Source organism: Balaenoptera acutorostrata, chromosome 9, assembly GCF_949987535.1.
Source record: "Balaenoptera acutorostrata chromosome 9, mBalAcu1.1, whole genome shotgun sequence".
In the NCBI taxonomy this organism is placed as follows: Eukaryota; Metazoa; Chordata; class Mammalia; order Artiodactyla; family Balaenopteridae; genus Balaenoptera; species Balaenoptera acutorostrata.
In genome coordinates this window covers 11,694,028-11,709,445 of record NC_080072.1, presented here as the reverse complement: position 1 = coordinate 11,709,445, position 15,418 = coordinate 11,694,028, and the positions used below count along the sequence as shown (strand labels likewise).

The following is a 15,418-nucleotide window of genomic DNA, read 5'->3' as shown; positions in this document are numbered from 1 at the left end:
TTAGCTCTACTCACCTCTTCAAGGAGAGTGTCACATCTTGCATCTTATGAAGTTGGGAGGGAGGATATTTCCACGTCCCTTTTGCAGATGAAACCAGGTTGAAGTTACTTGGAAAGAGCTTGTTGTTTAGTTCAAGGAGGAGTTTTCTTACAGTGAGAATTTTCTTATCTTAATCCACAGTTATAAGTGACTAAAAAGTTGTGAACCCTTGGGGTGAAGAGAAGTACTGAAGATAAGTACTCATGTCTCCTAGGCACAAAGCAGAGGTGAATGCATTTAGCCTTTCTCAGACAACCATGCCAAGATATTTGAAGGCATAATTCCAGCTAAAGTGGCAACTATTGGGAGAAAAGAGTATCCTATTTGGACCACTGTGGGAGAGGTGTTACTATTCTGTCCCCTTGGATGATGTAGTTGCACATGCGTGCCTTGTCTCTCATCTGCTGCTCGTTTGCTAGGTCACCTTTACAAATGTGAGCTGAGGTTCTGCTTCCTCATCTATAAGGTGAAGGTCTCAAAGCCAAGCTGTCATGAAGACCAAATGTTTGTGGATACAACTGTAAACAGTTACACTAAAGTCAGTATCATCACTGTCACTAGTCAAATCCGTCCACTGCTCTCCTAGTCTTGTGTTAACTCCTCAGTTACAGTAGAGTCTTCTGATGGATCTCCCTCTACTGGTTAATGAAAGTCTAACAGGATATCACATTTTGGTGTCTCATAACCGCTATATCATATGAATATAAGCCTTTGTTCCATTTTACTTTCCTCTTCAAATTCATTGGTTAATTTGGTCATCTTTATGGCTATGTAGTACATTCTTGACAATCTATATGTAACTGAACTATACAAGTCAAGCCATATTTTAAATGCATAAAGAGAAATGGCTATTTCAAGGAAACTTATGGTGAATCTCTTCATTTCTACTTCTGAGCAAAAAGTCTCCCTACAACCTCCTGCTCTTTCATTTGTCTCAGTTCTGTTGTAAGCGGTTTTTCTGCAGGAAAGAGCTCTCTGCGGGAGACCCTGTTGTCTTGTCACTAACCTTAAACCAGGTGCCCCCGTGCTCTACTCATCTCCGGCCCTCACACATATTTCAAATATTTTGGCCACACAATACCTTGCCTAAGCTGTTGGTTCCTTCTGTAGATCAAAGAAGTAGAAATGAAGAATAAGTAATTAACAGATGACCAGATCTCTTCCCTAACTTCCCGTTTCACAGGCTGCGTGAAAAAGATAGCATCTAAAGAAAAATCACAAGAAGTCAGCAAGCCTGTACACAAGCCTACACACAGCGGGGTATGCCGATGACTTTGACCCCCTATCTCAATGACTAACTGAGATTGTTTCCCTTTTTCCCTTTAAAAACTTTCATGGCCAAGCAGAATCTTCGGAGGTGGTTTTTGGGGGACCCTGAGTCCACCATCTGCCCAGATTGCCGGTATTCTGATTAAAAGCAACTTTCCCTTCTACCAACATTTGTCTCTCTCTCACGTATTGATTTCTGAGCAGCGAGCAGCCAGACCTGAGTTAGGTAACACTGTCTCAAGAACATTGAGTTGTTCGGTATATGTCTTGTTGGTGAACGATGTATCTGGACCATGCCACAGCACGACAGGTGGGGGAATTGCTAGATTCTGGAAGTATTGCTCAATCATGTTTCTGCCAGGGCCTGAGGTCTGAGACTGTGCAGGGTTCTATGAGGATCAAACAGGGAATGGGGCTTGAACGTTAAACTGGGTTTCTTAGCTTAAGTGTGTCCTCTTCTGTTGGTATAGAGAAGAGGAATTTCTTTTGTATAGTCACTTTACTCAGGAAGAGAGATGGGTTAGTGCTTTGCTTGATTTTAAAATTTTTCTTAGGGCCTTTAATTTCCCTGCTCACTTCCTTTTTCTCTTTCATCACCAAATCTTTAAGGAATACCCACCACAGAAATTGTGCCTTCCCAAGAACATTGCCTTTTGTCTTATGCACTTTCCAGCCTCTTTCTTTAAAAAACAGAACAAAACAAAAAATATAGCTTTACTGAGATATAGTTCACGTATTATAAAATTCAGCCTTTTAAAGTGTGCAATTCAGTGACTTTCAGTATATTCACAGAGTTTTTCAATGACTACCACAATCTAATTTTAGAATATTTTCATTAAATATTTTCATCCATATTCACTAGCAGCCACTCCCCTTTTCTCCCCACCCCCTTATCCCTATGCAATCACTAATCTACTTTCTGTCTGTATAGATCTGCCTATTCTGAAGATTTCATTAAAATGGAATCATACAACATGTGGTCCTTTGTGACTGGTTCTTTCACTTGGCATGATGTTTTCAAGGTTCAGCCATATTGTAGCACATGTCAGCACTTCACTCCTTTTTATGGCCCAATAATATTCCACTGCATGGATATACCAACCCTCTTCCTTTTGCTTTTTTTTTTGAGATATAATTGACATATAACATTATATTAATTTCAGCAGTACAACATAATGATTCAATATTTGTGTACATTGTGAGGTGAGTCACCACAATGTCTAGTTAACATCTATTGCCACATAGCTACAGATTATTTTTCTTGTGATGAGAACTTTTAAGATTTATTCTCTTAACAATACTTTCAAATATACAGTACGGTATATATAGTCTCCATGCTGTACATTATGTCCCCATGACTTATTTATTTTATAACTGGAAGTTTGTACTTTTTGATTCTCTTTACCCACTTGCCTCCTCCCTACTCCCTGCCTCAGGCAACCACCAATCTGTTCTCTGTGTCTATGAGATTGTTTGTTTATCTTCCACATACATGTGAGATCATATGTATTCGTCTTTCTCTGTCCAGTTTATTGGCTCAGCATATGCCCCTATGTTCCATCCACATTGTGGCAAATGGCAACCCTCTTCCTTTTGGTTCTACAGTTTTTAGTGCTCTGTCTCACCAGGTCTCTGACCTATTTTTAGTATTTCTCCCTTTGAGGAGGGAGTATCTCTTTTGAAGAGAGATTTAATCTGTGTTTCACCATAGCTAGTCCTCACTGCCTTATCCTCTTTACCAATAATGCCAATATCTTAAGATTTTTCAGTTCTGTTTATAGGGACTATTTTTCCCCTGCCAGTTCTCAATTTTGGGGGTTTGACTCTAGATAGAGGTTTGCGCTTTTATGTTAGTTTTTACGATGAACTGCTCTTTTTGTTCTTGAACATAATCTGTGGGAATTCTTGCTAATTTATACTGAGGTTATAGTCTTCCACTTCACCTGGGGCATGTCCTAAGTCTTGTCTTCTGAGCTTTCACCACCCATGCAGTCCACATAGAAGAAGTCAGGGGCTCTAGCCTTTAGCAAGACTCTCCAACTGATAGCCATTTTTAGCACATGTTTACTCTCCTGGGTTCCTGGTTTCACTACTTCTGAGGGTTTAGCTTATTACTCCTTTTCATTAAGTTAATTGGAAGTTCATTTAAAAGATGATTTTATTTCAAATTTAGCATTTCAGGTGTTTCAGTTATGAGAGTCATTCAGGTATAGTATATAATTCACCACACCTCCAGATGCAGAAATCCTTCATTGTCCTGGTCTTTAAAGATATTTTCAATTCCCCTTCTTAACTTTGACCATATCAGTCATATCTAATTTTGATTTGTATTAAGACAATTGCCACTCCTGATGTCTTTATAGGTTTGACATGACATGTCTTTCTAGCTTTCATCCATCAGGTCTTGTTTCCTTGTGTACTTTAAGATTTGTACAACTTGATTTTCTTCAGAAAGTTATATGGGGGAATTATTTCAGCTTGGGTTTAAGATTTTCTCTTAAGGATTTGCATTTGCTTTTGATTGGTACTTGAGGGTACTACCAACCTGGGGCTGTTTTAAAATTAATCCTCACCTAAGATTCCTTTATCTGCACAGGTTGTGTGAATTCAGACCACAAACCTCCATGAGGATGTGTGGTTACAAATTTTCAGTTTACTTTTCCCCATACCCAGCACGAAACCTGAGTTGAGATTTCTTTTTTGTGAGATAGGACTTTTTTTTCCTTAATTTCCTTTCATATCAAAGTCTAGTCCACTGGACTCTCATATGTATGTCTGGGTCTCCTATCAAACTCTCCCCAAGAGTTTGGGTTTGGTCTCCCTCTCCCCGAGCTTCACGTGCTTGTCACAATACAGGCCAAATATTACCAGAGTGCAGCAGATCCCCCCAATGTGAAAGTCGTCTTCAGAGCTGCCTTTACTCTCAGGATTCATGATTTTTCTTTACATTTGGAGGTTGGAGATTTCCTTTTCTTTTCTTGTTTGCTCAGAAGTGTATTTTTAAATATTTTCTAAAAAATATTTTGTCCAGCATCTTTAGTAGTTTTCCAGTGGTGGGTGCATCTATGCTATTCAATCTGCCTTAATAACAGAAATGTAATCTTTTCAATATATTTCAGAATTCAAATGATCACTTCTTTTCTTTGTATTTTAGCTCTCCCAGGTCAGCATAGTATCATAGAAGTCCCTTGTTCATTCTCCTATTGGTGTTTTAGGTTCTAAAAATAGAAACTCAGAAAACAAACTCTAGATGAAACTCCGTGTGGTATTTTCCATGGCAAGGAGGTTAGGTCAAAGTCTAAAGTTATGCTTCTCTCCACATCCCGTTTTCATCAGCTGGAATTTGCCTAGGAACCCAGAGAGTTTGAAGTCTATGACAAAGTGGTTGTTTTTCTACTTGTGATGTTGTGTATGAGAAAGATCATTTACTGACCTGTGTTTAGTCCCATTCTCTCCAGCCTGCAGTCTGAAATTCTGAAAGGGTATGTTAGGGTCAAACACTGAGAAACTGAAGGTTATATTGACATAAAAATTAATATATTAATTTGTGAAGTCATTGCTGGCGTAAGAGAGGAGAGTCAACTGTCAAGACTCAAAGAAGCCACAGGATTTGCCTGACACTGAGCCAGTGCTGGATTTAGATGGGTCGACTCACTTGAAATCCTGCCAGAGGAATAATGTTAAATACATTTCTCTTACATAGTCTAGAAACTTCCAGTCAACAGGGTCACTAATCTACCAGACCTTTAATTAACTGTGATAATGGGAAAACATTCTCTTCTTCTTACACCACTTAAGGGTATCTTTGATTTCCTTGTTCCTTAGACTGTAAATCAAAGGATTCAACATGGGGATCACCACTGTACAGAAGACTGATGCCATCTTGTCATAGCCCAGAGAATTATCAGTGCTGGGGTGCATACAGACAAAGAGTCCTGATCCAAACAAAAAGGTCACTGCTGTCAGGTGAGAAGCACAGGTGTTGAAGGCCTTGGCCCTGCCTGAGCTGATCTTCAGGATGGTGGCAGTGATATAACCATAAGATATCATGATGATTAAGACGGATGTCACACCAAAAATCACTCCTATCACAAACTTTATCACTTGTAGGAAAAAGGTTTCAGAGCAGGAGAGGACTAATAATTGAGGCAGGTCACAGAAGTGATTGATACCATTTGGTCCACAGAAATTAAGCTGAAGTAAAGCACACAGTTGGATCAATGAGCCAAAGAATCCAACTATATAGGCTCCAACCACCACCTGCACACAGAGGGTGGGGGACATGATATCTGTGTAGAGCAGAGGATTACAGACAGCAACATAGCGATCATAAGCCATGGCTGCCAGGAGACAGCATTCAGTCAGACCCAGGCTAGCAAAAAAGAAGTATTGCATGGTGCATCCCATAAAGGAGATGAATTCAGGCTTCCAGAAGAAGTCTGAGAGCATTTTGGGTGTTGTAGAAGTAACATAGCAGAAATCTAAGAAGGATAAAGATAAGCTGCTGAGGAAGAAGTACATGGGTGTATGTATGTAGGAGTCCATCCTAATCAGGATGATGAAACCCAGGTTCCAGGCCACTGTCAAGAGGTAAGTCCCCAAGAACACTGAAAAGAGAACAATCTTGGGCTTGGGAGAATCTGAGAATCCCAAGAGGATAACTTTGGTGACTGTTGTATTGTTCCTTCCTCCCGCCCTTGTCTTGAAGTCTCTTCAAACTGCAGAAGAAGTTTGGGTTAATGATTGTCTATTTTTAATATTATGAAGCATACTTGTTTTGGATATACTCTCATGTTTTTGGACAAAAATTATCCATAGTCAAGATAACTTTAAACAATGTAAGAAATTACAAAAATTATTTTAAAAAACATTGCGAATCCCATTTCTCAGTTATACTTGATAGTTTGTGACAAATTTTTCTGCACACACACGTGTGCACACATAAACACACAGATGTTGCCAAACTGCTGTCTAAAAATTGGTACTAGTTTGCACAAGTTCAAGATTTTATGACAATATACCTTACTATCCCATTCAACACTGCCCATAATTATTTAGCTTTACTCTTTGACAATCTTACACGTAAAAAAAAAAAATGCTTTTTCATTATTTTTTATTTGCACTTACTTTATTGATTTACTTATATATTTTTTCACCCATCTGTTTAGTACATTGTTTATTATTGATTTGTAGGAGCTCTTAACATATCAAGGATCATAACTCTTTCTCCCTCATACATTTTGCTAAATCTTTTCCAAGTTTATCATTTAAATAATACCAATATTGTTTATGTTGTGTTTTCTACATGGATTTCTTTTATTTTTAGGTACTCAATTTTCTATGATATTTATGGCTCCTGGCCTTGGTATTATACTGAAAAATATTTCTTTACACAATCCAAAAGGCTTTTTAATATTCTCTTTTAATTCACTTGTATTTTTATATTTACATTTAAAATTTCTGGAGCATTTCAGTACACAGCATGAAGCATAAGTATGAGATTATTTGGGTTTTGTTTTTACAAACTCTCCCAACACAATTAATTGAATGATTTCTCCACTGATTAAAGTCACTTCTATGATGAAATTGTTTATGGATTCCCTATTCTGCCCAATTTTTAATCTAACAGTCCATGTACCATGTGTCCAGTCCTGCACATTTTATAACTACATATGACTATATTTTATTAAAAATAATAGAATATTTTGATGAGTGGTAAGAAAAACACTCCCTCACTTTTTTCACTCTGAAATCACTTTTTTTGTAATAAATTTATTCATTTCATTTTATTTATTTATTTTTGGCTGTGTTGGGTCTTCATTGCTGTGGGCAGGCTTTGTCTGGTTGCAGTGAGCTGGAGCTACTCTTTGTTGTGGTGCACATGCTTCTCATTGCGGTGGCTTCTCTTGTTGTGGAGAATGGGCTCTAGGCACGTGGGTTTCAGTAGTTGTGGCGCGTGGGCTTCAGTAGTTGTGGCACACGGGCTTAGTTGCTCCGTGGCATGTGGGATCTTCCCGGACCAGGGCTCGAACCTGTGTCCCCTGCATTGGCAGGTGGATTCTTTTTTTTTTTTTTTTTTTTAAATAGAATTTACTTTTTTTTTTTTTTTTTTTTAATTTATTTATTTATTTTTGGCTGTGCTGGGTCTTCGGTTCGTGCGAGAGCTTTCTCTAGTTGCGGCAAGTGGGGGCCACTCTTCATCGCGGTGCGGGGACCGCTCTTCATCGCGGTGCGCGGGCCTTTCACTATCGCGGCCCCTCCCGTTGCGGGGCACAGGCTCCAGACGCGCAGGCTCAGCAGCTGTGGCTCACGGGCCCAGCTGCTCCGTGGCATGTGGGATCTTCCCAGACCAGGGCTCGAACCCGTGTCTCCTGCATTAGCAGGCAGATTCTCAACCACTGCGCCACCAGGGAAGCCCGGCAGGTGGATTCTTAACCACTATGCCACCAGGGAAGTCCCTGAGATCATTTTGATGGTCCTCATATTTATGTCTTCAAAACATCTTTATGATGAACTCAGGTAAATAAAAATGCATTTTTATTGCATTTCATTCTTACATTAATTTGGGGGGGAAATAACAGATGATTTTTCTTTGCTAAGTTGTTCTATAAATAACCAAAAAAACACTAACAATTTTAATAAATATGATAATATTGAGACTATCAAACTTGACTGAGCACCTGGGTTGATTCCAAGCTCTGTCCCGACATTGTTATAGCTTCTCAGTGTCTTCAGTCCCCTCATCGTAAAATGAGATAATTGTGGCTATTCTCCTTATATCATAGGGACCTTTTTTTTACAAATAAGGGAACAGTAGTCATGGTAGGAAAACACACTGAAAGAAAGGTAACCTAATATTTTAAGATATTATTTTAATACCCCCAAAAGACGATCATTTGACTACTAGAAAAGGAAAAACTGTACTGACTCAATACCATCCATCAGTGTCCCCAGTGAGGCCACAAGATTCAGACTATGTCCCTACAGTAAGATCTGAATCACACGTTTATGTACTTAGAACACCTTTAGTATAGATAGAAAGAGTCTATCAGCTACATTTATAACATAGTTATATTTCAAGAAGTTAAACAAAGGTTTCTTTGGAAACACCAGTTGCTGTGGTGCTTCTACAGTATGTTTTGTCATGTCTGTCCTGAAAATACCTGTGCTCTGGAGATCCTGAAGCCATAAGATTATTTTTGAAATTTTAGAAAATGCTTTCAGTGAAGTTGATTAGTTTTTGATCCTTATACCTTTGACACATTTTAAACAAAAAGGTTTTTTTTTAATGACAAGGCAGAAATGGTAAAATATTCATAATAAAATACATTTGCTAATTCAAAAATAAGAGAAAATGAAATAAAGTATTTAGATAATGATGATGATGATGATAATGATTAAAACTCCCAGTAGTAGAGAAAGGTTACATAACTAGAAAAATAAATAAAATATTTCATATTTATTCCTCAATTATTTTTATGTTGTTTCCTTTTGTTACCTGTTATCACTCCCCACTGTTCATTCAAGACCAAACATATAGCAATCAAAATCATTGGTTGTGATTAAAAATAAGAGGTCCAGAATAGCAGAATACATACTGCTTCCTCACTTTCCTTCAGGCATGTGAAATGCATGGACAGGCCAAGCAGAACTAGTGCAATCCTGTCACCTGTGATGTCAAAAGGATAACATCGAGAGCAGTAAACAGAGTGAATCTTTTAAGGAGCAAACTTACCATTCTTCTAGAATTTTTTTATTATGGAAATTCATTGCATATACAATGTTTTCAGAATCCCATATAAAAATAAAATTTATGGAAAAGTAGCTTTCGAAGTTTGAAAATAAAAGCGGATGAGCAGTTGCTCAACATGGAAACGCCATTTCTAAGATTTTGGAGAACTAACAAATGGCATAATAAATTATTCATATGCTTCAACAGCACAAGTTACCAAGAGTAGTTTAACACTCAGTTAAGAAATAAAGTCATTCTCCTATCCTTGCTTTCTATCTTTCCCTCTTAACTTAATACAACAAAATGTTATATTTCCAAAATAAAATTTTACATCCCATGAGATAAATATTTTACATTTATTTCTTTTTAATAATAAAGCCCAAATCAAATCACTATTTATAAGTCACAGAAAATGTTTCTCTGTTCAGCAAGTAATTTGATGTTATTGAATATCTAACATCTGCCAGGCGCCAAGTAAGACTATCATTTGGGAAGGAAGATTAAATAAGTATTTCAAATGGCTCCTGGACCAGTTCACTATTGTCATTCATATATTTTCAGAAAGGAAGGTGAAGAAAATAGGTGATTTAATATGAAGAGGGAAATACACAATGTATAAAGGTAAGCATATTTTCCTGCCTACACTGGAAATCTGTCCCTCTTATGAATATGGGCTCCTTCTTCTATGCTCCCTCAGCATCTGTATATTTTTCTAGTACCGTAAGAATCTCACTGTTTTTTTATACATAAGTTTATTTATTTATTTATTTATTTATGGCTGTGTTGCTCAGGCTTTCTCTAGTTCTGGGGAGCAGGGGTTGCTCTTTGTTGCAGTGCCTGGGCTTCTCATTACGATGACTTCTCTTGTTGTGGAGCACAAGCTCTAGGTGTGCGGGCTTCAGTAGTTGTGGTACGTGGGCTCAGTAGTTGTGGCAGTCGGGTTTCAGTAGTTGTGGCTCGGAGGCTCTAGAGCGCAGTCTCAGTAGTTGTGGCGCACGGGCTTAGTTGCTCCACAGCATGTGGGATCTTCCTGGGCCAGGGTTTGAACCCATGTCCCCTGCATTAGCAGGCAGATTTTTAATTACTGTGCCACCAGGGAAGTCCCAGAATCTCACTGTTCTTATTTTATTTTTATGAGTTTTCCCATTAGACTTTAACCTGTGCTTTTAGGCAAGAATAAATATATTTTTAATATTTCTTTAACATCTAATATATCAGTTATATATTGATGTGTAACAAACTACTTCAAACATACTGACTTAAAACACCAACAATTTATCATTTCTCATGTTTTTCTTGGTGCATCTGCTGGTCACACTTGGATCCTTGACATGGCTGTATTTATCTGATGGTTTGGATGGTCTGAGATGACCTCATCTGTTTTAGGTCTCACCTGGGATGGCTGAAATGGCTGGGATGGCTGAAATTCTCTCTCCACATGGCCTTTCATCCTAGAGTCTTCTAAGTGTGATCTCAGGGTTCCAAGAGAGCCAGCTCCAACAACAAATGCTCATCAGGCCCCTGCTTGTGTCAAATGTGCTGATGTTTCACTGACCGAAGTCAGTCACATGACCAAGCAAAGAATCAGTGTGGTAGGGGACTATACAGGGACATGGAAATAAGGAGATGCGATTCTTTGGTGTCCATTAAACTATCAATGTACCACACTGAGGTTTAGTTTAGTGGCTGAACCAGAAAATGTAGGTATGAAACAAATATTTGTGGAATTGTAGTTTATTCAACTATCTCTTCTGGAACAGTGTAGAAAAAGTGCTTACTATATCTTGACTGTATCAACGTGGATATCTTGGTTGTGATGTTGTACTATAGTTTTTAAACATGCTACCATTGGGGGAAACTGAGTAAAAGATACACCAGCTGTTACTGTATTATTATCTTAGAGCTACATGTGAATTTACAATGATCTGAAGTTAAAATTTTAATTTAAAAGTACTTAACGGAAATCCTACAAAGGAGAAGTAAACTCTAAGGCATCTCATTACTGAGAGCTGAGTCCAAGGTAAAGCTCCAGAAATAAGCCCGCTAAGAATCTTTTACCTGTCCTCAGCTCCAGACCTTGCTCAGCAGTTTGAGGACCATAAGTAAACATCTCCCAGGGCCTTTCTCAAGTATCCGTTTCTCTCTCAAGAGAGACCTCAAATCACATTAACAACTTCTTTAAACCTGATCTCTTCCACATATTAACTAGCATAAATTCTTCAAGGTTTTAATGTAGATGACACACATGCTAGTTTCAAATACTGATCTGGGTGTCTTCCTAGGTACATATCCTAGGTATATATTGGTAACTGGAATAAGAATTTGGAGGAAAGCAGATAGACACCCTATTTTTTTTTTTTAAGGAATTCCTTTTTTTAAAATTATTATTATTATTATTTTTTTAAGCTGTGTTGGGTCTTCATTTCTGTGCAAGGGCTTTCTCTAGTTGCAGCAAGCGGGGGCCACTCTTCATCGCGGTGCACGGGCCTCTCACTATCGCAGCCTCTGTTGTTGCGGAGCACAGGCTCCAGACTCGCAGAGCTCAGTAGTTGTGGCTCACGGGCCTAGTTGCTCCGCGGCATGTAGGATCTTCCCAGAGCAGGGCTCGAACCCGAGTCCCCTGCATTGGCAAGCTGACGCTCAACCACTGCGCCACCAGGGAAGCCCTAGACACCCTATTTTTACAGAGTCTTCTTTTTTTAATGTAGCATTCATTTTTTTCCCAAAGTTTCTTTTTAAAGGGTAGATTTAATTATATAACAATAAACCAAAACTAAAAATTTAAACAAGGACTTTACATATCAAAATATCAGTATCTATCCATGTCCAATTGCTCCTCAGTCTAATCTTTGGACATAGAAGGTGTGTCAGTATGGAACCAAAATCCTGATTTAAGTACCAAAATACCAAATTTTTGTATTTTGATTTTCAGATTTTGGTAAAAACGGATCTGATACTTGATAATTAAAACAAAACAAAAACAAACAAAACAAAAAAATCTGTCTTGGATAATATCAGTCTGGCACTCACAAAGCCTGGAAACCTGGAGGAATAACTTCATTTTCCCTTTGTATCTAGTTGTTCTGACATTGTATTAATTTCCTAAGGCAACTGTAACAAGCTACAGTCGCCGTCATAGATGTGGAACCGCAGATACAGAGGGCCAACAGTACCACCCATTTTACACACGGGACTTGAGCAACCACAGTTTTTGGTATCTTCAGGGGCTCCTGGGACCAATCCCCATGTATACTAAGGGACAAATGTACCACAAACTCAGTGCTTTAAAACAAAAAATTATTCTATCATAGTTTTGGAAGCTAGAAGTCCAAAATCAGAGTCGCTGAGCTTAAAGCAAGGTGTCAGCAGAGTACACTCCCTACAGAGAGCTCCAGAGGAGAATCGGTTCCTTGCCTTTTTCAGCTTCTTGTGGCTGCTGGCATTTCTTGGCTGTGGACACATCACGCCAGTCTTCAAAGGCCGCACTTTCGTTTTCTCTGTGTTCTTCCTCACATCATCTTCTCCTCTGTGGCTGTATAGAATCTCTCTTTGTGTGATATGTGTGATTGCATTTAGGGTCCACCCAGGGGACTCTCCCAATCTCAAGAGTTTTAAAAATCACATCTGCGGGGCTTCCCTGGTGGCGCAGTGGTTGAGAATCTGCCTGCCAATGTAGGGGACACGGGTTCGAGCCCTGGTCTGGGAAGATCCCACATGCCGCGGAGCAACTAGGCCCGTGAGCCACAACTACTGAGCCTGCTCGTCTGGAGCCTGTGCTCCGCAACGAGAGGCCGCGACAGTGAGAGGCCCGCGCACCGCGATGAAGAGGGGCCCCCACTTGCCGCAACTGGAGAAAGCCCTCGCACAGAAACGAAGACCCAATGCAGCCATAAATAAATAAATAAACAAAAATTTTAAAAAAAATCACATCTGCAAAGATTTTGCCATAAAAGGTAACATTTACAGGTTCCAGGGATTAAGAGCTGTTATCTGGGGGGGATGGAGGCATTTTCAGACTACAACAGATGTCAAAAAATAGTCTTTGTTTAGGTTTTAAACTTGAAAATAATATCATGAAGTCAAGAAAGTAGAAGGTCACAGAGTACAGGCTTTAAGAGCAGACAGATCAGGGGTTCAGATTTCAGATTTGCTCTCACTAATTGTGTGACTTTGGGCAAGTTACTTACTCTCTTTAAGCATCTATTCTCTTATTGCTAAATGCAATCTTGAAGGATAATTTTGAACATTTAGAGAAATGTCTGGTTCTATATAAAGCCTTGGTAAATGTACAACAAATTATAGTTAAACCATTTTTATTATTAACGATGAATATAAAATTGGTCATTCATTAGGGTCTAGTAATATGCTAACAAAAATAATATAGTTCAGGTGAAGAAGCTAAAGGTGTTAGAAAATTTTGCATTTGCTTCTGAATATATATGACAGTATAGAAATTGAGGTTAAAACCTGAACTTCTTGAATTCCACACATATTCAGGTAAAAGTTCAGCATTTTGGTTGAACACAAATCCTTCAAAATTCTACCAAGTGCATCTGCTGAAAATTTCTTCTGCATCCCCTGGCAGGTTGATCATATATATTTCCTTTGTAGGGTCCCAAACCAGGAATAAGGATGCTGTGAATGATTACCTACAAACAATTTGTAGAATGTATCTGAAGCACACCCAACTTCAACAGCATAATCTGGGCCCCTCACTTTTACATGACATCATAAGAGAGGAACACAGTGGATACTCTGTGACTTATGTGTCTCCCTCCCTCTCCCCTTCCTTCCCCCCTCCTTTTCTCTCTTCTTTCCCCAAACACTAAGTGTCCAGTATGTGCAAATACTGGACTACTGAGACTATAGTGAGAATAGCACATAGACTTTATCATCAAAGAGCTTGCAGTCTCTCAGGGAAGGCAGACACCTAAATAAATAATTACTATGAAGGGAGATGTGTTAATAGTATGAACATCAAAATAAGGTTTTCATCTAAAGATCTCCAAATACATGCTATTCAGGATTGTTTATTAATGGATGTGGGAATTAAGGGAGAGAGGTTACTATTTTACAGACGTATAGCTTAATGATGTTCAAGTCAAATAGATATGGTTTCAAATCCCATCTCTGCTACCTGTGTGCTCCTGAACAAGCTACTCAACTCTTTCAAGCCTCTGTTTCTTCATCTGTGAAATGGTCACAATGCTAGTAACTTCCTAATATTATTTTTGATTCTCTACCACATTATAAGTTTGCAAAAGGTATTTCCTAAGATTACATCACAACAATGTACTTAGAAACATAACTCCAGTATCCTGCATGGTTATCTATAGAAGGATATAGATTGCATTTTCAACTCCAGTCATAAGCTAATGGCAAGAATGTACTTGTTCATTGGGAGATAACACCAATTACCAAAAACTCTTAATAAACTGAAAAGGACTTTTTCAGAAAGGGATTCTAGGTATACTCCTGAATGAATATGAACTTCATAGACTTGGAAGAGGAGGAAGAACATGGGCGTTAGAGTCTTGGGCCAATAGCACTTACTGCATGACTTGACCAAGCTACTTTAATCTTTCTGAAGCTCAATTTCTTCATTTGTGAAATAGGGATACCAAGATTGGTGGTAGGGTCATGGTAAAGATAGCATGAAATCTTACACCTATGGGACCTTACATAATTCTTGGAACAGGGTAGAAGGTTGCTCTATTTTTGTTTCTAATATTATGATTAAATTATCAAATTTCCATTTTTCTACCTCCTCATGACTAAATTTATATTAAAACTCCAGGGAATTTTTATCTTGTTTTGTTCTTATGACAAATAGATAATACACAATGATTTCCCAAACTAGGTGTTAATTTCCTGAAAGCCAGAGATATTTTCATGTACCTCTGGTTAAGTTCTCTGCTCCCTAACCATGAATACTAGCCCCTAGACAACAACACTGAACACACAGAAATTGATGTCGTTGAATTTTTCTACTATTTTATGATACAATGATCAAAATATTTTAAACTCATAAAATGTACTTAAGTATTTCAAATGAATTAGGCACTATCTTTTTTTGAGTATGAAAATCTCATGTGTCCATCAACAAATATTTCATTTCTATTCTCACTTCTACTGTTACTGGGTGAATTTAGAAGTCTCGTTCTCTCTAGGCATCCACTGAGAATCAAATACTTCTAATAAAAATTCACCAGCATTTTCCGAAGTCTGAATAGGGTTGATGAAAACAACGTGACTGTGAAGTCATTTTTCTAAAAACTAGACAATCAGTCTATTCAGGAAAAGGAAATTAAGCAAATTAAATATCTGGTATCACTGTAGACTAGTTTTTTGTTTGTTTTTTTGTTTGTTTGTTTTATT

The 15,418-nt window shown here is 38.2% G+C and overlaps 1 protein-coding gene across 1 annotated transcript; it reads right to left on the bottom strand.

Moving 5' to 3' along the window:
• Positions 1 to 5,043: 5,043 nt before the first annotated feature.
• On the bottom strand, positions 5,044 to 14,598 carry LOC103007847 (olfactory receptor 1440-like). The gene is given in 2 exon segments (XM_028162419.1): positions 5,044 to 6,019; positions 14,594 to 14,598. Coding segments are annotated over 2 exon segments (981 nt in total).
• Between the last annotated feature and the right edge of the window lie 820 nt (positions 14,599 to 15,418).